We start from the raw sequence: 23,949 nt of genomic DNA, 5'->3' as shown, positions 1-23,949 counted from the left end.
GATGATGCATAAAATAGATGCAAAGGAACACATGAACATAACGAAGACATAACTCTGAGATATGAAAAAGAAATAAATGGAAATTCTAGAGATGAAACAATATAATAACTGAAATGAAAATTTCACTAGATGAATTTAACAGCATATTTGATACTACAGATCATGTAAAGAATAGTGAATTTGAAGATGTAGCAACAGAATCTATCCAAATGAACTGTGAGACAATATCAAGCAGTATTATATATGTGTGGTTGGAGTACTAAAAAGAGGGAAGGAACAGAAAAAAAAAATCTGAGGAAGTGAAAGTAAAAATTCCAAAAATTAAAAAAAATTGTGCATCAACAGACCTAATATTAATGAATACCAAGAGAAATAAATACACATACACATGCACATACACCACAGTAAGAATTATAATAACCAAATTGGTGAAAAATTGATGAGGAAAAGAAAATTATAAAAGTAGACACAGGAAAAGAAAATACATATTTAGAGAGAAATAAAGATAAGTATCCAGTGGACTTCTCAACAGAAAATACGAGACACAGAAAACAATGAAACAACATATTTTAAATGGTGAAGGAAAACAACTGTCAACTTAAAATTCATCAAAAATGAAAGGAAGAAGAGATGATGCTGGGAAGATAATAGAGTAGGAAGCACTAGGAATCTGTCTCCCCACCTAGACAACAACTGCACTGGCAGACTCTGTCTGATGTAACTCTCTTGGAAGGCTGAAGTATATTAAAGGCTTGCAACTTCCAGAGGAAAGCTTACATTTAAATTCGGGTTAATTTCAGTCAATTTCAGCTCTTAGCACAGTAGCAGGTACCCATCACACACCCCCAGCCACATGGCAAACAACTGCCGACAGGTTCCTGGAGTAACTTGCACAGCAGTTGGTGAGAGCCAGGGTGGCGAAAAAGATCCTGTATTCCAAATACAGGAGTTCTCTACTCTGGTCACTAATTGCTGCTTCTTTTCACAAAAGAGCAAAGAGGTGGGCGACCACTGTTGTTGCACCTTCTTCCACTGTTGCAAAGCCCTCGCCCTCTAACTGAAGTGACTTACACAAGATTTAAAGGACCAGCACCATTTTTAACCGTCTATTTTTCTCCTTTTCTCTTTTGGAAGCCAGACATTAAAGACCAGCATACTAAAAACACCTGCACATACAAGGGAAAATTAGAAAGTGCCTATATATGCCCAAGGATAGGATCAGAAAAACCTGAGAAAACCTTAAGTTTACACCTCAGGCTGATGTATGGCACAGAGACATCTTTCAAAATTTTTTAATTAAAAAGAAAAAAACAATAACAAAACCCATCAAACCCCAGAGAAGGGGGAGAATCTGATTTCCAGTGTTACCACATTATTAGATTCAAATGCCCAGTTTTCAACCAAAAAAAACCCCAAAAACCCACAAGACGTACCAAAAAAAAAAACAAACAAAAACCAACCAAACAAACAAAAACTAAGAAAGTATGGCCCATTCAAAGGAAAAAAATAAATCAACAGGAACTGTCCCTGAAAAAGAGCTGATGGTGGATATACTAGTCAAAGACTTTAAAACAATCATCTTAAAGATACTTAAAGAACTAAAGGAAGATGTGAATAAAGTCAATAAAACAATGTATGAGCAAAATGGAAATATTTAATAGAGACTTTTGAAACCCTAAAAGGAAACCAAAAGGAAATTCTGGAGCTAAAAAGTACAATAACTGAAATGAAAAACTGACTACAGGGATTCAAAGGCAGATTTAAACAGGCAGAAGAAAGAATCAGTGAACTGAAAGATAGGACAGTACAACTTATTGAGTCTGAGAATTAAAAAAGATTGTAGAAAAGTTAACAATCTAAGGGATACCCCAACACCAAAGCCAGACAAACACACTACAAGAAAAGAAAATTATAGACTAATATCCCTTATGAACATTGATGCAAAAAATCCTCAACAAAATACTAGCAAACAGAATTCAGGAGTGTATTAAAAGGATCATACACAATGACCAAGTGGGATTTTTTCCCAAAATGCAAGAATGTTTCAACATAATGAAATCCATCAATGTAATACATCACATTAAGAGAATGAAAGAGAAAAATAAAAACATGATCATTTCAATTGATGCAGAAAAGGCATTTGACAATTCAACACCTTTTAATGATAAAAATTCTCATCAAACTAGAAATAGAAGCAAACCACCCCAAAATAATAAAAGACAAATATGAAAAACCCACAGTAAACACCATATTCAATGGTGAAAGACTAAAAGCTTTTCCTCTAAAATTAGGAACAAGGCAAGGATGTCTGCTTTTGGCACTTCTATTCACAGTGACACTAACAGTTCTAGCCAGAGCAATTAAGCAACATGGAGAAATAAAATGCATCCAAATTGGAATGGAGGAAAATAAAATTACTTCCGTTTTCAAGTGGTATAATCTTATATGTAGAAAAGCCTAAAGTTTCCACAACACCAACAACAAACAGAATAAATGAATTCCACAAAACAGCAGAATACAAAGGAAACATTCAAAAATCAGTTGCATTTCTATACACGAACAATGAAGAATCTGTGTACAGGTTCATGAAGTAACTTGCAAGGCATCTGGTAAGACTCGGGATGGCAGAAAAAGATCCTATACTCCAAATATAGGAAATATATATAGGAACTAATATATAGTTAACTATCTTTATCATGTTGCACATTACATCCCTAGTATTTATTTGTCTTATAACTGGAAGATTGTATATTTGACTACCTTCGTCTGATTCCACCTCTCTCACCCACACCTGTTCTCTGTTAGTCACAAATCTGACCTTCTATGAGTCTGTTTGTTTGCCTGCTTGCTTTTCAAGTATAATTGACCTACAACTACGTTAATTCTTGGTACACAACACAGTGATTCAATATTTCTATACATTTAATAATAATCACCATTAACTCTAGTTGTCATCTGTCACCATACAAAGATATTACATAATTATTGACTATATCCCACACTGTACATTTCATATCTGTGATTCATTTTTGTAACTGAAAGTTTGTACCTCTTAAACTCCCTCACCTATTTCTCTCCTTCCCTCCAACCCTCTCCCCTTCTGGCAACCACCTGTTTGTTCTCTGCCTCTATAACTCTGTGCTGGTTTGGTTGTTTGTTCACTTGTTTTGTTTTTTAGATTTCACATATAAATGAAATGATACAGTATTTGTCATTCTGTCTGACTTATTTCACTTGGCATAATATCTCTAGGTACATACGTGTTGTCACAAATGGCAAGATTTCATTCTTTTTATGGCTGAGTAATACTCCATGGTGTGTGTGTGTGTGTACACACACACACACACACACACACATACATACATACCATTTCTTCTTTCCCCATTCATATATTGATGGGCACTTAGGTTGTTTCCATATCTTGACTATTGTATATAATGCTGCAGTGAACATAGGGGGGCATATATCTTTTCTTTTTTTTTTTAATTTTTTTTTTTTTAGATTTATTGATTGATTGCTATGTTGGATCTTCGTTTCCATGTGAGGGCTTTCTCTAGTTGCGGCAAGCGGGGGCCGCTCTTCATTGCACTGCATGGGCCTCTCACTCTCGTGGCCTCTCTTGTTGCGGAGCACAGGCTCCAGACGCGCAGGCTCAGTAGTTGTGGCTCACGGGCCTAGTTGCTCTGCAGCATGTGGGATCTTCCCAGACCAGGGCTCGAACCCGTGTCCCCTGCATTAGCAGGCAGATTCTCAACCACTGCGCCACCAGGGAAGCCCACATATATCTTTTCAAATTGGTGTTTTCATTTTCTTCAGATATACACCCAGAAGTGGAATTGATAGATCATATGGTACTGCTTTTTTAAATTTTTTGAGGAACCTCCATACTGTTTTCCATAGTGCCTGCACCAATTTACATTCCCACCAACAGTGTACCAGGGTTCCTTTTTCTCCACATCCTTGCCAACATTTATAATTTGTTGTCTTTTGGTTAACAGCCATTCTGACAATGTGTGAGGGAGTATCTCATTGTGGTTTTGATTTGTATTTCCCTGGTGATTAGTGATATAGAGCATCTGTTCACATGTCTGTTGGCCATCTAAATGTCTTCTTTAAAAAATGTCTATTCAGTTCCTCTGCCCATTTTTTAATTGGGTTGTTGTTTCTTTGATATTGATTTGAATGAGTTCTCTACATACTTTAGATATTAACCTCTTGTCAGATGTATCATTTGCAAATATCTTCTCCCATTCCGTACACAGCCTCTTCAATTTGTTGACAGTTTCCTTCACTGTGCAAAAGCTTTTCGCTTTTATGTAGTCTTTTATTTTTGCTTTTGTTTCCCTTGCCTAAGACCCCATAAAATATTGGTAAAACTTATGTCAAAGAGCATACTTTCTATGTTTTCTTCTAGAAGCTTTATGTTTTAAGAACTTACACTTAAGTCTTTAATCCATTTTGAGTTTATTTTCGTATACAGTATGAGAAAGTAGTACAGTTTTCCCAACACCATTTTTTGAAGAGGCTGTCCTTTCCCCATCATATATTTTTGCCTCCTTGATCATAGATTAACTGGTCATATAACTATGGGCTCATTTCTTGGCTCTTTTTTCTGTTTCACTGATCTGTGTGTCTGTTTTTGTGCCTGCACCATCCTGTTTTGATTACTGTTGCTTTGTAATATAGTTTGAAATCAGAGCATGTGATGCCTACTGTTTCATTCTTCTATCTTAAGACTGTTTTGGGTACTTAGGGGTCTTCTTTGTTCCCATACAAGTTTTAGAATTATTTGTTCTAGTTCTGTGAAAAATGCCATTGGTATTTTGACAGGGATTGCACTGAATCTGTGGATTGCATTGGGTTGGTATGGTCATTTTAACAATATTAATTCTTCCAATCCATGAGCACGGTATATCTTTCCATATTTCTGTGTCATCTTCAGTTTCCCTTATTATGTCTTACAGTTTTCCAAGTATAGGTCTTTTAGCTCCTTAGTCAGATTTATTCCCATGTATTCTATTTTTTTGATATGATTGTAAATGGGATTTTTTTCTTAATTTCTCTTTCTGATAGTTCTTTTAGTGTACAGAAATGCAACATACTTCTGTATATTAATTTCATATCCTGTGACTTTACCAAATTCATTGATGAGTCATTGACAGGTTTTTGGTGGTTTCCTTAGGATTTTCTATGTATAGTATCTTGTCACCTGCAAATACAGTTTTACTTCTTCCTTTCCAGTTTGTATTTCTTTTACTTCTTTTCTTGTCTGATTGCCATGGCTAGGACTTCCAATATTATGTTGAATAAAGGCGGTGAGAGGGGGCACCCTTGTCTTGTTGCTGATCTTAGGAAAATGCTTTCAGCTTTTCACCATTGAGTATGAAGTTAATTCTGGGCTTGGCATATGTGGCCTTTTTTATGTTGAGTTATGTTCCCTCTATACCCACATTTTCAAGAGGTCTTATCATAAAACTATGTTCAATTTTTTCAAAAGCTTTTTCTGCATCTACTGAGATGATCAGGATTTTTATTCTTCAGCTGTTAAAGTGGTGTATCACACTGAATAATTTGTGGATACTGAATCATCTTTGCATCCCTGGAATAAATCCCACTTGATCGTGGTGTATGATCCTTTTCATGTATTGTTGAATTCAGTTTGCTAATATTTTGTTGAGGATTTTTGCATCTATGTTCATTAGTGATATTGGCCTATAGTTTTCTATTTGTGTATGACATCTTTGTCTGATTTTGGTATCAGGGTGACACTGGCCAGAACTGTTCTGAGTCAGAATTTTTCCTTCCTCAGCAATTTTTGGAATAGTTTTAAAAGGACAGGTGTTAACTCTTCTCTAAATGTTTGGTTGAATTAACCTGTGAAGCCATCCGGTCCTGAGCTTTTGTTGGTTGGGAGTTTTTCAATTAATGATTCAATTTCAGTACTGGTAATTGGTCTGTTCCTATTTTCTATTTCTTTCTGGTTCAGTCTTGGGAGCTTGTATATTTCTAGGAAATGTATCTATTTCTTCTAGGTTGTTCATTATATTAGTGTGTAATTGTCCATAGTAATCTCTTATGATCCTTCATGTTTCTGTGCTATTTGTTGTAACTTCTCCTTATTCATTTCTTTTTTTTGTTTGTTTCTTCCTTTATTTATTTATTTATGGCTGTGTTGGGTCTTCGTTTCTGTGTGAGGGCTTTCTCTAGTTGTGGCAAGCGGGGGCCACTCTTCATTGCGGTGCGCGGGCCTCTCACTATCGCGGCTTCTCTTATTGCAGAGCACAGGCTCCAGACGCGCAGGCTCAGTAATTGTGGCTCACGGGCCCAGCTGCTCCGCGGGATCTTCCCAGACCAGGGCTTGAACCCGTGTCCCCTGCATTGGCAGGCGGATTCTCAACCACTGCGCCACCAGGGAAGCCCTCCTTATTCATTTCTGACTGTATTTATTTGGGCCTTTTTTTTTTTTTTTGGAAGAGTTTGGCTAAAGACTTATCAATTTTGTTTCTCTTTTCAAAGAAGGTCATAGTTTCACTGATCTTTTCTGTTGTTTTTTAGTCTCTATTTTATTTATTTCTGCTCTCATCTTTATGATTTCTTTCCTTCTACTAACTTTGGGTTTTGTTTGATCTTCTTTTTCTAATTCTTTTAGGTGTAAGGTTATGTTGTTTACTTTTTTCTTGTTTCCTGAGCTTGGCTTGTATTGCTATAAACTTCCATCTTAAAATTGCTTTTGCTGCATCCTATAGTTTTTGGATCATTGTGTTTTCATTTTGCCTCCAGGTATTTTTTTTATTTCCTCTTTGATTTCTTCAGTGACCCATTGGTTGTTTAGTAGCATATTCTTTAGCCTCCACATGTTTGTGTTTTTTCCAGTTTTTTTTTCTTCTAATTGATTTCTAGTCTTACAGCATTGTGATGCTTAATATGATTCAGTCTTCTCAAATTCACTGAGACTTGTTTTGTGGCCTAGCATGTGATCTGTCCTGCAGAATGCTCCATGTGCGCTTGAAAAGAATGTGTATGCTGCTGCTTTTTGATGGAATGTGATACTGCTGCATATATGTATATATACACACTCTAGAAATAGTTAAAGCACGAGACCACTGTGATCTTAGAATATCAAGACAAATGCTGCCATTATTGTTAGTATTTGGATAATAAATTCTTGCTGTAAATCCAATCTTAGGTGGTTTGAAGGGGTAGTTTGTAGGAAAATGAATTGTACACCACCTTGATATGAGCTGTCATTAGGTCCCATAATTGTGGTTCGCCAGTGAAACATATCATCCTCAACTGGGCCTGCAAAACACTGTGCTGGAGGGTCATGGGCTAAGTCACTAAGTTCCTTATTAATCTGTTTCAGCACCACAGTCTGTGCTTTTCATCTGGCTCCCCACTATCTTCGTATGTGCTCAAAGGTCTGGCAAAACTCTTGGTTATCCCAGTGGCTGGGAAGGACTGTCTCTTCATCTCACACTGGCTCTGCCAGACACAGGTAGAGAGGAGCTAGGGCCTCCCCCAAGCTGCAGCCTCGGCCTCCTCTCCATGCAGCAACTGGTGCCTCCCCAGCCCTATGGGGCTCACATGCATGACACAGCCACAAGATGCCTGCTCTTAATATATTTTACATCTTTTTGTTTTGTGTATCCCTTAACTAGTTATAGTGGATATAGATGATTTTATTACTTTTGCCTTGTAACCTTCCTACTAGCTTTATAAGTGAATATCTTCTATCTTTACTGTATATTTGCCTTTACCAATGGGTTTTTCCTTTCAAAATTTTCATATTTCTAGTTGTGGCTTTTTCCACTTAGAGAAGTCCCTTTAACATTTCTTGTAAAGCTGGTTTCACGGTGCTGAATTCTTTTACCTTTGCTTGTCTGTAAAACTTTTGATCTCTCCTTCAAATCTGAATGGAAGCCTTGCTAGGTAGAGTATTCCTGGTTATAGATTTTTCTCATTCATCATTTTAAATATATTGTACCACTCCCTAATGGCCTGCATAGTTTCTGCTGAAAACTCAGCTCAGAGTCTTACAGAAATTCCTTTGTACATAACTTGTTGCTTTTCCCTTGCTGCTTTTAAGGTTCCTCTTTATCTTTAATTTTTGCCATTTCAATTACAATTTGTCTTAGTGTGAACATCTGTGGGTTTATCTGTTTGGTACTCTGTCCTTCTTGGACTTGGATGTCTGTTTCCTTTCCAAGATTAGGGAAGTTTTCAGCTATTATGTCTTCAAATATGTTCTCTGCCCCCCTTTTTCTCTCTCTGGGACCCCTAAATGTGAACATTAGCATGCCTGATGTTGTCTCAGAGTTGTCTAAGAGTTGTCTCTTAAACTGTCCTCATTTTTTTTGTTCAGCTTCAGTAATTTCCACTACTCTGTCTTCCAGTTAGCTGATCTGTTCCTCTGTATTGTCTAGTCTACTGTTAACTCCTTCTATTTTATTTTTTATATCAGCTATTGTATTCTTCAGCTCTGTTTGCTTCTTCTTTATATTTTCTAACTCTTTGTTAAAAACTCCTAATGTCTCCCTTTGTTCACCCCTTCTCCTCCTGAATTCTTCGAGCATCTTATTGGTCATCACTTTAAACTCTTATCAGGTAGATTACTTACCTCCACTTCATTTAGTTCTTCTAGGGTTTTATCTTATTCCTTCATCTGGAACTTATTTCTCTAGTGCCTCATTTTGCCTATTTCACTGTTTTTATTTCTATGAATTTCATAAGGTGGTACATTTCCAATTTTGTATAAGTGGCCTGATGTAGGAAATGTCCTATAGGGCCCAGCAGCACATTCTAGTCTGGTCACCATAGCTATGTGCTTTAACAGTGCCCTCTATATGGGTTGTGTGCATCCTTCTGTTGTGGTGGGCTGACTACTGTGGGCACACTGGTAGGCATGGCTGGCCTCCAGTCTGCTTAGGTGCCAGGCCTTGCCTTGTGCAGACTGCTGGCCACTGGTGGGTGGGACCATGCCATGGCAAAACTGCCTGCTTAGCTAAGGGAGGCCCAGCCCTGGTGCTGGCCCACAGGTGGGTGGGGCCCAGTCACAAGACAACTAGCTAAATACCCCATTTAGCTCTGGCCCACTATTGGCCGGATCCTGGAGTGGCTGGTTGTAGGGCCAGGGCTCCCAGAACTAATGTCACCCTGCTGATGGATGAGGTTGTGGCCTGGGGGTGTCCCAGGGCTGGTGTCAGCCTGCTGGGGGGGGGGGGGCAGGGCCAATATTTGACATGGCTAGCTGTAGGGTCTGTGGCAATCTGGAGCTGATGATGGCCCACTGGCAGGTGATACTGAATCCTGATACAGGAGGTTGAGGCATCCAAGGTGTGCCATAGCTGGTACTGTCCTGCTGTTGGGTGGGGCCAGGACCCAGGTCAACCCAGGGGTGGTTCTGTTCTGCTACTGAGTGGGTCTTGTCTTGACAGAGCTGGCTGAAATGCTGGTGTTGGCCCACTGGTGGGAAGGGCCAGGACCCAAGGTGACTGGGGCCTCAGGATGCCCTATGGCACCTGGCCTACTGGTGGGTGGGGCTGTGTCCCCAACCAGCTAGCTTCCTGGTCTGGGGAATCCCAGAATTGATGTTAACCAACTGGTGGGCATGGCCAGGTCCCAGAATTAATAAGCTAGAAGGAGGATTTCAAAATGGTGCTTACCAGGACCAATGTCCTTATCCTTTAGGGGTTGGGCTCCCCAAAATGCCTGCTGCCAGTGTCTATGTCTCCATAATGAGTTTCAAGTGTCTCCTGCCTCTCCAGAAGGTTCTCCAAGTCATCAAGTGGGTCTGACCCAGGCTCCTTTCAAATTACTGCTTTTGCCCTGAGTCTCAAGAGTGTGTGAGATTTTGTGTTTGCCCTTTAAGTGTGGAGTCTCTATTCCCCACAGCTCTCCAGCTCTCCCCAGAGTAAGCCCTACTGACTTTCAAAGTAAAATGTTCTGGGGGGCTCATCTCCCCAGTGCAAGACCTCTGAGCTGGGAAGCCCAATGTAGGGTTTGGACTCCTCACTCCTTGGGAAGAACCTCTGCAATAATAATTATCCTCCCGTTTGTGGCTCACCTACCTGGGGGTATGGGTCTTAACTATACCAAATCTTTACCCCTCCTACCTGTCTCATTGTGGTTCCTTTCCTATATCTTTAGTTGTAGATCTTTACTGCTAGTCTTCAGGTAACTCTCAGGATAGTTGCTCTGTAAGTAGTTGCAATTTTGGTGTGCCCATGGGAGGAGATTAGCTCATGGTCATCCTACTCCATTATCTTGGCCTCCAATAACATTTTTTGAAGAAAGAAAAACTCATCCTAAAATTCATATGGAATCACAAGGGATCCCCAATAGCCAAAACAATCCTGAAAAAGTAGAAAAAAACTAGAAGACTAACACTTCCTGATTAAAAGCTTAATACAAAGCTACAGTAATCAAAACACTATGGTACTGGCATAAAGACAGACAAAAAGACCAAGGAACAGAACAGAGAGCCCAGAAATAAACCCTTGTATATATGGTCAAGTGATTTTTGACAAGGGTGGCAAGACCACTCAACAGAGAAAAAACAATCTTTTCAACAAATTGTGCTGGGAACACTGAATATTCACATGTAAAGAGTAAAACTGTACCTTTGCCTAACATGATATACAAAAACTCAAAAAGGATCAAAAACCTAAATTTAAAAACTAAAACAATAAATCTCTTAGTAGAAAACATAAGGGAAAATCTTCATGACATTGGATTTGGCAATGATTTCTTGGATATGAAAACAAAGATGCAGGCAACAACAACAAAAATAAATAAATTGGCCTTCATGAATATTTAAAATTTTGTGCATCAAAAGACATGATCAATAGAGTAAAAGGCAACCTACAGAATGGGGAAAATATTTGCAAGTTAAATATCTGATAAGGGATTAATATCCAGAATATATAGGGAGCTCCTAAATCTCAACAGAAAAAAGCAAACAAAAAAACACCCTGGAAAAGAATCTGAAAAAGGATAGCCATATAGATAGATAGATCTGAATCACTCTGCTGTACACCTGAAACTAACACAATATTGTAAATCAACTATACTTCAATTTCTAAAAAATGAAGTTCAGAAAATTAAGAAACAAAAAACAAAAGAAAAAAAATATTTGCCCATCAAAAATGGGCAAATACCTTGAGTAGACATTTCTCCAAAGAAGATTACGAATGGATAGTGAGCACAAAAAAAGATGTTCAACATCACTTATCAATAGGGAAATGCAAATCAAGATTATAATGAGATACCACCTCACAGCCATTAGGATGGCTCCCACCAAAAAAAACAGAAAACAAGTGTTGGCAAATATGTGGAGCAATTAGAACTTTTCTGTACTGTTAGTGGGAACATACGATGGTACAACTACTGTGGAAAACTGTATGACAGTTCCTCAAAAAATTAAAAAGAGAAATATAGTATAACCCAGGAATCCCCCTTCTGGGTATATACCCAAAAGAACTGAAAGCAGGGTCTCAAAGAGATATTTATACACCCATGTCCAGAACAGCATTATTAACTATAGCTAAAATGTAAAAGCAACACAAGTGTCTATTAACTGATGAAAACAAAATGTGGATATATGCATACAGTGGAATATTATTCATCCTTTTTAGGATGGAAATTTTGAAATATGCTGTAATATGAATGAACCTTGAAGACTATAGGCTAAGTGACATATGCGAGTCACAAAAAAACCCAAATACTCTATGAATCATACACTTATATGAGGTACCTAGAACAGCCAAAATCAAATACACAGAAAAGTAGAATGGCATTTCCAGGGGCTGGTGGGGAGGAGGGAATGGGGAGTCATTGTTTAAGAGGTATAGAGCTTTACTTTTACGAGATGAAAAGAATCACAGATATAGTTGGCTGAAAGTTTCACTACATTAAAAACATATATAATACCACTGACCCATACATTTTAAAATGGTAAAGATGGTAAATTTAATGTTTTATATTTTACTACAAAAAAATTTTTAATTGTAAAAAAAAAGGCCACCTCAAAATATTTACTTGGCAAAGCAACCCCAATGACATAATTGTTTTCTTGGTAAATAAGTACATTTCAAAGTAGACAGCCAAAGAATTAAATATATGTATGTTTAGGAGATTGGTTCAAGATGGCAGAGTAGAAGGACGTGCTCTCACTCCCTCTTGTGAGAACACCAGAATCACAACTAACTGCTGAACAATCATCGACAGGAAGACACTGGAACTCACCAAAAAAGATACCCCACATCCAAAGACAAAAGAGAAGCCACAATGAGATGGTAGGTGCGCAATCACAATAAAATCAAATGCCATAACTGCTGGGTGGGTGACTCACAAACTGGAGAACACTTATACCACAGAAGTCCACCCACGGGAGTGAAGGTTCTGAGCCCCACGTCAGGCTTCCCAACCTGGGGGTCCGGCAACGGGAGGAGGAATTCCTAGGGAATCAGACTTTGAATGCTAGTGGGATTTGATTGCAGGACTTCGACAGGACTGGGGGAAACAGAGACTCCACTCTAGGAGGGCACACACAAAGTAGTGAGCACATCGGGACCCAGGGGAAGGAGCAGTGACCCCATAGGAGACTGAACCAGACCTACCTGCTAGTGCTGGAGGATCTCCTGCACAGGTGGGGGGTGGCTCTGTCTCACCGTGAGGTGAGAATGGCAGCAGAAGTTCTGGGAAGTACTCCTTGGCGTGAGCTGTCCCAGAGTCTGCCATTAGCCCCACAAAAGAGCCCAGGTCAGCTCCAGTGTTGGGTCGCCTCAGGCCAAACAACCAACAGGGAGGGAACCCAGCTCTACCCATCACCAGTCAAGCGTAAAGTTTTACTGAGCTCTGCCCACCAGAGCAACAAACAGCTCTACCCACCACCAGTCCCTCCCATCAGGAAACTTGCACAAGCCTCTTAGATAGCCTCATCCACCAGAGGGCAGACAGCAGAAGCAAGAAGAACTACAATCCTGCAGCCTGTGAAACAAAAAAACACATTCACAGAAAGACAGACAAGATGAAAATGCAGAGGGCTATGTATCAGATGAAAGAACAAGATAAAACCCCAGAAAAACAATTAAATGGAGATAGGCAACCTTCCAGAAAAAGAATTCAGAATAATGACAGTGAAGATGATCCAGGACCTCGGAAAAAGAATGGAGGCAAAGATCGAGAAGATGCAAGAAATGTTTAACAAAGACCTAGAAGAATTAAAGAACAAACAAACAGAGATGAACAATACAATAACTGAAATGAAAAATACACTAGAAGGAATCAATAGCAGAATAACTGAGGCAGAAGAACAGATAAGTGACCTGGAAGACAGAATGGTGGAATTCACTGCTGTGGAACAGAATAAAGAAAAAAGGATGAAAAGAAATGAAGACAGCCTAAGAGATCTCTGGGACAACATTAAACGCAACAACATTCGCATTATAGGGGTCCCAGAAGGAGAAGAGAGAGAGACAGGACCAGAGAAAATATATGAAGAGATTAGAGTCAAAAACTTCCCTAACATGGGAAAGAAATAGCCACCCAAGTCCAGGAAGTGCAGAGAGTCCCATACGGGATAAACCCAAGGAGAAACACGCCGAGACACATAGTAATCAAACTGGCAAAAATTAAAGACAAAGAAAAATTATTGAAAGAAGCAAGGGAAAAACGACAAATAACATACAAGGGAACTCCCATAAGGTTAACAGCTGATTTCTCAGCAGAAACTCTCCAAGCCAGAAGGGAGTGGCATGATATACTTAAAGTGATGAAAGGGAAGAACCTACAACCAGGATTACCCTACCCGGCAAGGATCTCATTCAGATTCGATGGAGAAATGAAAAGCTTTACAGACAAGCAAAAGCTAAGAGAATTCAGCGCCACCAAACCAGCCCTACAACAAATGCTAAACGAACTTCTCTAAGTGGGAAACACAAGAGAAGAAAAGGACCTACAAAAACAAACCCAAAACAATTAAGAAAATGGTTATAGGAACATACATATCAATAATTACCTTAAACGTGAATGGATTAAATGCTCCAACCAAAAGACACAGGCTTGCTGAATGGATACAAAAACAAGACCCATATATATGCTGTCTACAAGAGACCCACTTCAGACCTAGGGACACATACAGACTGAAAGTGAGGGATGGAAAAAGATATTCCATGCAAATGGAAATCAAAAAAAAGCTGGAGTAGCAATACTCATATCAGATAAAAGAGACTTTAACATAAAAAATGTTACAAGAGACAAGGAAGGACACTACATAATGATCAAGGGATCAATCCAAGAAGAAGATATAACAATTATAAATATATATGCACCCAACATAGGAGCACCTCTATACATACGGCAACTGCTAACATCTAAAAAAGAGGAAATTGACAGTAACACAATAATAGTGGGGGACTTTAAAACCTCACTTACACCAATGGACAGATCATCCAAAATAAAAATAAATAAGGAAACAGAAGCTTTAAATGACACAATAGACCAGATAGCTTTAATTGATATTTATAGGACATTCCATACAAAAACAGCAGATTACACCTTCTTCTCAAGTGCCCATGGAACATTCTCCAGGATAGATCACGTCTTGGGTCACAAATCAAGCCTCAGTAAATTTAAGAAAATTGAAATCATATCAAGCATCTTTTCTGACCACAACGCTACAAGATTAGAAATGAATTACAGGGAAAAAACCGTAAAAAACACAAACACATGGAGGCTAAACAATATGTTACTAAATAACCAAGAGATCACTGAAGAAATCAAAGAGGAAATCAAAAAATACCTAGAGACAAACGACAATGAAAACACGACGATCCAAAACCTATGGGATGCAACGAAAGCAGTTCTAAGAGGGAAGTTTACAGCTATACAAGCCTACCTCAAGAAACAAGAAAAATCTCAAGTAAACAATCTAACCTTACACCTAAAGAAACTAGAGAAAGAAGAACAAACAAAACCCAAAGTTAGCAGAAGGAAAGAAATCATAAAGATCAGAGCAGAAATAAATGAAATAGAAACAAAGAAAACAATAGCAAAGATCAATAAAACTAAAAGCTGGTTCTTTGAGAAGATAAACAAATCGATAAACCATTAGCCAGACTCATCAGGAAAAAGAGGGAGAGGACTCAAATCAATAAAATTAGAAATGAAAAAGGAGAAGTTACAACAGACACCACAGAAATACAAAGCATCCGAAGAGACTGCTACAAGCAACTCTATGCCAATAAAATGGACAACCTGGAAGAAATGGACAAATTCTTAGAAAGGTATAACTTTCCAAGACTGAACCAGGAAGAAATAGAAAATATGAACAGACCAATCACAAGTAATGAAATTGAAACTGTGATTAAAACTCTTCCAACAAACAAAAGCCCAGGACCAGATGGCTTCACAGTTGAATTCTATCAAACATTTAGAGAAGAGCTAACACCCATCCTTCTCAAACTCTTCCAAAAAATTGCAGAGGAAGGAACACTCCCAAACTCATTCTATGAGGCCACCATCACCCTGATACCAAAACCAGAAAAAGATACTTCAAAAAAAGAAAATTACAGACCAATATCACTGATGAATATAGATGCAAAATTCCTCAACAAAATACTAGCAAACAGAATCCAACAACACATTACAAGGATCACACACCATGATCAAGTGGGATTTACCCCAGGGATGCAAGGATTCTTCAATATATGCAAATCAAACAATGTGACACACCATATTAACAAATTGAAGAATAAAAACCATATGATCATCTCAATAGATGCAGAAAAGGCTTTTGACAAAATTCAACACCAGTTTACAATAAAAACTCTCCAGAAAGTGGGCATAGAGGGAACCTACCTCAACATAATAAAGGCCATATATGACAAACCCACAGCAAACATCATTCTCAATTGTGAAAAACTGAAAGCATTTCCTCTAAGATCAGGAACAAGACAAGGATGTCCACTCTCACCACTATTATTGAACATCATTTTGGAAGTCCTAGCCACGGCAATCAGAGAAGAAAAAGAAATAAAAGGAATACAAATTGGAAAAGAAGACATAACTGTCACTGTTTGCAGATGACATGATACTATACATAGAGAATCCTAAAGATGTCACCAGAAAACTACTAGAGCTAATCAATGAATTTGGTAAAGTTGCAGGATACAAAATTAATGCACAGAAATCTCTTGCATTCCTATACACTAATGATGAACAATCTGAACAAGAAATTAAGGAAACACTCCCATTTACCATTTCAACAAAAAGAATAAAATACCTAGGAATAAACCTACCTAGGGGAGACAAAAGACCTGTATGTAGAAAACTATAAGACACTGATGAAAGAAATTAAAGAAATACAAACAGATGGAGAGATATACCATGTTCTTGGATTGGAAGAATCAATATTGTGAAAATGACTATACTACCCAAAGCAATCTACAGATTCAATGTAATCCCTATCAAATTACCAATGGCATTTTTTACGGAACTAGAACAAAAAATCTTAAAATTTGTATGGAGACACAAAAGACCCCGAATAGCCAAAGCAGTCTTGAGGGAAAAACACGGAGCTGGAGGAATCAAACTCCCTGACTTCAGCCTATACTACAAAGCTACAGTAATCAAGACAATATGGTACTGGCACAAAAACAGAAATACAGATCAGTGGAACAAGATAGAAAGCCCAGAGATAAACCGACGCACCTACGGTCAACTAATCTATGACAAAGGAGGCAAGGATATACAGTGGAGAAAAGACAGTCTCTTCAATAAGTGGTGCTGGGAAAACTGGACAGCTACATATAGAAGAATGAAATTAGAACACTCCCTAACACCATACACAAAAATAAACTAAAAATGGGTTCGAGACCTAACTGTAACACTGGACACTATAAAACTCTTAGAGGAAAACATAGGAAGAACACTCTTTGACATAAATCATGGCCAGATCTTTCTTGATCCACCTCCTAGAGTAATGGAAATAAAAACAAAAATAAACAAATGGGACCTAATGAAACTTCAAGGCTGTTGCACAGCAAAGGAAACCATAAACAAGACGAAAAGACAACCCTCAGAATGGGAGAAAATATTTGCAAACAAATCAACGGACAAAGGATTAATCTCCAAAATATATAAACAGCTCATGCAGCTCAATATTAAAAAAACAAACCCAATCCAAAAATGGGCAGAAGATCTAAACAGACCTTTCTCCAAAGAAGACATACAGATGGCCAAGAAGCACATGAAAAGCTGCTCAACATCACTAATTATTCAAGAAATGCAAATGAAAACTACAATGAGGTATCACCTCACACCAGTTAGAATGGGCATCATCAGAAATTCTACCAACAACAAATGCTGGAGAGGGTGTGGAGAAAAGGGAACCCTCTTGCACTGTTGGTGGGAATGTAAATTGATACAGCCACTATGGAGAACAGTATGGAGGTTCCTTAAAAAACTAAAAATAGAACTACCATATGACCCAGCAATCCCACTACTGGGCATATACCCAGAGAAAACCATAATTCAAAAAGACACATGCACCCCAATGTTCATTGCAGCACTGTTTACAACAGCCAGGTCACGGAAGCAACCTAAATGCCCATCGACAGATGAATGGATAAAGAAGATGTGGTACATATATACAATGGAATATTACTCAGCCATAAAAAGGAACGAAATTGAGTCATTTGTTGAGACGTGGATGGATCTAGAGACTGTCATACAGAGTGAAGTAAGTCAGCAACGGAAAAACAAATATCGTATATTAACGCATATATGTGGAACCTAGAAAAATGGTACAGATGAAGCGGTTTGCAGGGCAGAAATTGAGACACAGATGTAGAGAACAAACGTATGGACACCAAGGGGGGAAAGTGGTGTGGGGATGGGGTGGTGGTGTGATGAACTGGGCGATTGGGATTGACATGTATACACTGATGTGTATAAAATTGATGACTAATAAGAACCTGCTGTATAAAAAAATAAATTAAATAAAATTCAAAAATTAAAAAAAAAAAAGAACCACTGATAGTCTTGGATTCTCATCAAGGTTCACGAGTGAGACTCCTATGTGGTTCCTGCCTCTTGGGCATGAAGCTAAAACAGTGATGTCCCAAAGTAGCTATTCAATGGACGGGGTATTAACAGCAGCCAGCAGGAGAATTCATGACTCTGCTTTTCCTCCTTTAAAAATGAGGTGATCTGGGACTTCCCTGGTGGCCCAGTGGTGAAGAATTCGCCTGCCAATGCAGGGGACACGGGTTCAAGCCCTGGTCCGGGAAGATCCCACATGCTGCGGAGCAACTAAGCCCGTGTGCCACAACTACTGAGCCTGCATGCCACAACTACTGAGTCCGTGTGAGTCTGTGTGCCACAACTGCTGAGGCCCGCACGCCTAGAGCCCATGCTCTGCAATGAGAGAAGTCACTGCAATGAGAGGCCCGTGCACCGCAACGAGGAGTGGCCCCCACTTGTCGCAACTGAAGAAAGCCCTCACGCGGCAACGAAGACCCAACGCAGCCAAAAATAAATGAATAAAAAAAATAAATTTTTCAAAAAGGTTTAAAAAAATTTTTTTTAATTTAAAAAATTAAAAAAAATTAAAATGAGGTGATCTGATATTACCTCTCAAAGTATAGACCAGTCATCCTGGGGAAATTCCTTCCTAATTAAGCATGTTTTGCTCCACAAATTTGCAGGATCTGGTTTCTCTCCGTCACTTTATTATACATAACTTTTGTTAAATTAATTAGACAAGGAGGCCATTGGACTGCGGGGACTCGAATGCCGGGCAGCCTACGTAAGCAAACCAAAATCTGAGCCTCAAGGTTACAAAAAACCAAAACGTAAGGACATCCAATCACAGACAGTTACCTAGGGTTTAAGCTACAGTCAATCAAATAATGTCCTTTCTTGGTTTCTGTACCTTCTCTCTGTAAGTCTCTCCCCTGGTCCTTAGCTGAGGAGTGTTCCTAATAACTTCTGATTTGGTTCTGCCTGATTCAAATCAATTTTTGTTCAAATAAACTCTTAAAATTTAAAATTAATTAATTAATTAATTAAATAATAACGATAATTTGGCAAGGTTACCTTTGTAAATCCAATTTAAAATATGGAATTGAGTAACTGATCTAGATTTGATTATAAGTTCAAATCTCATTTATAAAAGGACTTGAAATATATCGAAGCATTTAAGGTTTACACAGTTATACATTTAATGTGTTAGATTTATAAGAATTACCCAAGTATTCTGAAAAGATTTAAACAACTGCAGTACCTAAAAAAGAAAACACATTAAATGCATAATTTCAGTTTAAAATATCTAAAGTATTTAACTAAATGCATTAAATATTATTCAATGGCCCTGAAAAACGCTATTTAAAATGTTAAACTTATAAATGGAGTAAGGTTATTTGTAAACATGCCATGCCTCCTTCACTGTCCAGGAACAGCTCTTAGGCAGGGCTCTGTCTGACTCATCTGCCTCTCCCCAGAACTCAGAAGAAGGATATAGTAGGAATATAGTAGGTTCCCAGGGAATGTTAGTTAAACAGATTGCTAACGTAGGGCGTGGGGATAAGTTGTATGCATGTTGGCAGGGGGGACAAATTTGAATTAAGTGTAGAGACTACATAGCACGTGTATGATTTATGAGCCTGTGATTGAGAATGTAGGGGTGCAAATATACGGTTTGTAAAGGAGAAGTGGTTCGTGTATGTATGTCATGTGCAGATGTGCCATCTGAACACAGGAGAAACTCCCCAGGGCTTGCCCTCTCTACAACTTGGGCCAGGTTGGAGTCTTCCATGGCATTGGTCTTTTCTCCTCCCACCCTGGCCCCTCCTTTCCTACCTCATTTGTACATCACTTTCCAGCCCAAAGGCCCCATGTTCAACAGCTTTCTCAAAGGCCATCATGGTATTCTCAGGCCCCAGCTGTGGAAGAAAAGGACACCAGGCCCTTAATCTCAGAGTGTTTTCTGCCAACATCCCTTTTAGGGTAGGGAAGGGGCCCAGTAACAAAAGGACTTCAGGAAACAGAGTTTGGCTCCCTTGGCTCTTTTTTCAAAGAAGCTGCCTACATTTTGCTCTACCCAATCTGATGTGGGGACTCTGCTCATCTGACACAATGTCACTGGGCACAATAAAGAGAAATGGACAGAGAATTAGGTGACCTGGGTTCGAGCCCAACCTCTACAATTAATTCCTTATTCTTGTCATCTCAAGCCAACCCCTTTACTTCTCCAGGAGTTCCTAGGATCTGATGTGCCCTTGTCTCATCCACAAATCCTTGAATACCTGTACTCACCCACATCCATCATGCTCAGACCTACCATGGGTGCACCTCTATGTCCAAAGAAGTTCGGCTTGGGTCCCAATTTATCCTTCTCCTGAATACAGGGAGAATAAATCCCCAATGGAAGCAAATAGAGACACAAGAGGATGAGAAAAAAAGGAACTCCAATAGCCACTTGTAGAGCTGAAAAAGTTGGAGGGAAGGGGAAGTAAGAAAAAAAAAGGCAAACAGGAATGGAGAACCATCCCAAGCAACTAACTATCCCAAAGCAACAGTCAATAAATACCCAGTCCATGGGTTCACTGACTCTGTGGACTCACTGATTTACTCTATATTTCTGTCACATCCTTATGTTCTCTCAATGATTTGAAAGCAAAAGAGTATCCAAATATAAGCATTATTATTAAGTCAATATTATTACAAATGCAAATTTACAAGGGAATGAATTGTACAAAAAGTGGGAAGCAAAGGAAAGAGAGGAAATGTTAAGGAATACCTTCTCAGAAGGAGTAGTTTAGTTGCCTCTGAGAAAGCCCTGAAGCCCTTTAAAGATCAGCCTAAAATGCTGCTATATTGAAGGCAGTGAGGTATAGCAGAAGGGATACTAGTTGACAGAAATCTGACTTCAAAGCCAGACTCTACCACTTTCTAATTGTGTGACTCAGACATGTTGCTTAACCTCTCCATTCTGAAAAATGGAGCTATCCTGCTACTAACATCTATCTCATAGAGTTGATATAATAGTTGACATCACAGGTACTCAATAAATATTGAGTATTTCTCTCTCTCTCTCTCTCTCTCTCTCCCACACACACACACATGCACACACACACACACACACACACACACACACAGCCTGACCACAAAACCTGTTATCACTTGCCATTGCCCAACACTTACTATTTTAGACCTCTGAAGATGTTACCCATTTGTACATTTTAAATTACTACCGATATCACTTTCAAATCTAGATCTCCAGCTCTAACCTCTCAACTTTATAAGCACATTACACCTCTTGTTCCTTTTTCTCTCATAACACGTCATCTGGTATCTTCTGATTCTACCTTAAAATTTAGGAAATGAAAAAGAAAATAGTGCATTATTGTCCGCTTTAAGATCCTGCCCCCAGGAACATTTCCTAAAATTCACCCTCCACCTACACACACACACGTGTACAAACACACAATGGCAATACTGCCAACCAAGTCTTTCTCTTGCCTGCATCCTCGCACAAGTCAGGAAGCAAGCACTCCTTGTTTAACCAGTAGTAAAAAAGAGACATAGAAAAATGTCCTACTGGTTTATCAATAAGGTGCTGAGAGATAACTCCACTCTCAAAACAGTTTCATGTATAGCTCTGATTCTTGTTTGTTTCCATGATATTAGGGCAAAGAATGAAGAGGAAACGAGTGGCAGAGGTAGACATTTCTGCTGCTGGTGGAAGTCCCCCGGCGTGACAGGGACTAACCAGGGCCTGCTTTGAAGTACTAAGATGTATCCAGGGATATCTGCACCTGGTTCTTGAGTTTAAAATAGTAATATTTGAATACAAACTAAAAGAACTGTGACTTGTACCATCACTGGTCAAATAAAATTAAAATTGCCTCTACCCTCCCGCCAGTTACTCCAATCCATTCCCAGACAGTCAATGTGTAACAACAGAGAGAAAATTCTTATTTTTCTAGAAGGAGAATCCCTCTTCGGAAGAAGGACTATTTGGCCAGGGAAATGCTATGACAGGCCATGTAGGGTTGTGAGTTTGACCACAAGGATCTTGCTTGAGTAACCAGCTAAATGAATTTCAAAGAGGTATAGTGCTGGCTATCTACCAAGCTTGTTTTACTGAGTGGAGTATGGAAGTTAAAGCCAGAGCTGAAAGAATCAGGCAAGGTTTCACCCACAGGACATACCTTCTCCTTCCAAATAGATCAAGTAGAAGGCCACAGGCCAGGAAAGCATAACCATCACAGATATGCTGCTCAGGTGTATGTAGGGAGCAAAGACCTGGGGGAAAGCCAAAAGTCAAGCTGAACACATCTGAATAGACAGGGCTACAGCTAAGGATGGACTGTGCTTACCTGTAGTGACAGCCCAACGGTGAGCCACCTGTCTTTCCAATAAGTGAATAAAATCCAGAAAAAGAACGAGCATGTCAGAATCACCAGCAGAATCAGGATCTGGGGACACAAAAAGAATCTCCTAACTTCCAAGCACTAATCTTGGATGAGAACCGTCCTTAGGAAATGTGTGTGTCCCTATAGTGTCAGGGTCCTTGTTTCCTCATCCTTTTAATTTAACCATCCTGCAAATGCCCAATATTAGATGGATCCGATAACTTACCCTCTTTGTTCCCAAGTCTTTGCTGTGTATCATGGCTGGAAAAAAATTACACAGCTGTGTGGTCTGACGGCTTTACTAATTTATCATCTCCACCTCAGCTGGGCCCTCAATATTGCTTGGCATGTCTTACTCAGTTTCAACAATGGCCTTTATAAATATTCACTACTTTTTTTATATGACTCAATACAGTCAGAAGTAAATAATATTTTGTAATTACCCTTCCAGTGCATGTTTTCCCCAACAGACTGTAAGCTTCATGAGGTCAAGGACAATATTTGTTTATAATTATATCTTCACTGCCTTGCAGAATATGTCTGATACATAGTAAACATCCAATAAATATTTGTTGAACAGATGAAAAAACTCTGCTAGCCAGAACACTATTTACTTTATAGAGAAAGAACATTGAGACCAAGAAGACACAACTTTCACTTCTTCCCCTTCAAGTGCAGATTTTCTACATTTGTTGCCCTCTAGAGAGTTCTTGGTTCCCGCCCTTTCATAATCTCTGTATCTATGAAAGCAATTGAATCCATAATTAAACCTTCTCACGAAATAATTCCAGGCCTTACTGCCTTCAATAGTTAATCTTCCAAATATTTAAGGAAGTAATATTTCCACTTTAACAAACTCTTCTAGAGAATAAGAAAGAGGGAATGCTCTCTAACTTGTCTTATGAAGCCAACAAAACATTGATACCCAAACTCAACAAGTACATTACAAGAAAGCAAAAGTATAGGTCAATTCCTCTTATACATAGATTTTATATAGATGCAAAAATCTTAAATAACCTATTAGCAAACAAAATGCATTACAACACAAGGGTTTAATTGTCAAATTAGATTCACATGAATCTTATGTGATTCTGTGATCTTACCCAACACCAAACTTCACTAACGATTTAAAGGATAGAGTCAATTATAAAGTACAAGTAAAATATTATTCTCATGGATAAATCTCATTCTGTCAAATGCAGCTACTCATAAAAAGGTCTTTCCTCTCCTGTATTAGGATACATGCTGACCTTGGACTTAAAATGTGAGGTGTGTTTTTTGCAGCAATTTTTTGGATCTGTCTCCTCAAGTAATGGAAATAAAAGCAAAAATAAACAAACAGGACCTAACTGAACTTAAAAACTTTTGCACAACAAAGGAAACTATAAACAAAATGAAAAGACAACCTACAGGAGGGGACAAAATATTTGCCAATGAAGTTACAGACAGGGCTTAATTTCCAAAATATACAAACAGCTCATACAGCTCAATATCAAAAAAAACAAACAACACAATCAAAAATGGGCAGAAG

General features: G+C 38.7%; 1 protein-coding gene across 1 annotated transcript in view; it reads right to left on the bottom strand.

Moving 5' to 3' along the window:
- Positions 1–23,949, bottom strand: part of GDPD4 (glycerophosphodiester phosphodiesterase domain containing 4) — a 145,371-nt gene that overhangs the window by 101,207 nt on the left and 20,215 nt on the right. The window contains exons 5-9 of the mRNA XM_036861288.1: positions 22,383–22,481; positions 22,215–22,308; positions 21,291–21,368; positions 20,342–20,487; positions 19,861–19,943 (exon numbers count right to left, since the gene is read on the bottom strand). Coding sequence (XP_036717183.1) covers positions 19,861–19,943; positions 20,342–20,487; positions 21,291–21,368; positions 22,215–22,308; positions 22,383–22,481 — 500 coding nt within the window. The remainder of the gene's footprint in view (positions 1–19,860; positions 19,944–20,341; positions 20,488–21,290; positions 21,369–22,214; positions 22,309–22,382; positions 22,482–23,949) is intronic.

Source organism: Balaenoptera musculus, chromosome 8 (genome assembly GCF_009873245.2).
Source record: "Balaenoptera musculus isolate JJ_BM4_2016_0621 chromosome 8, mBalMus1.pri.v3, whole genome shotgun sequence".
Taxonomy (NCBI): domain Eukaryota; kingdom Metazoa; phylum Chordata; class Mammalia; order Artiodactyla; family Balaenopteridae; genus Balaenoptera; species Balaenoptera musculus.
Note: the sequence above shows the minus strand (reverse complement) of the source record. Positions and strands in the feature narration are given on the sequence as shown.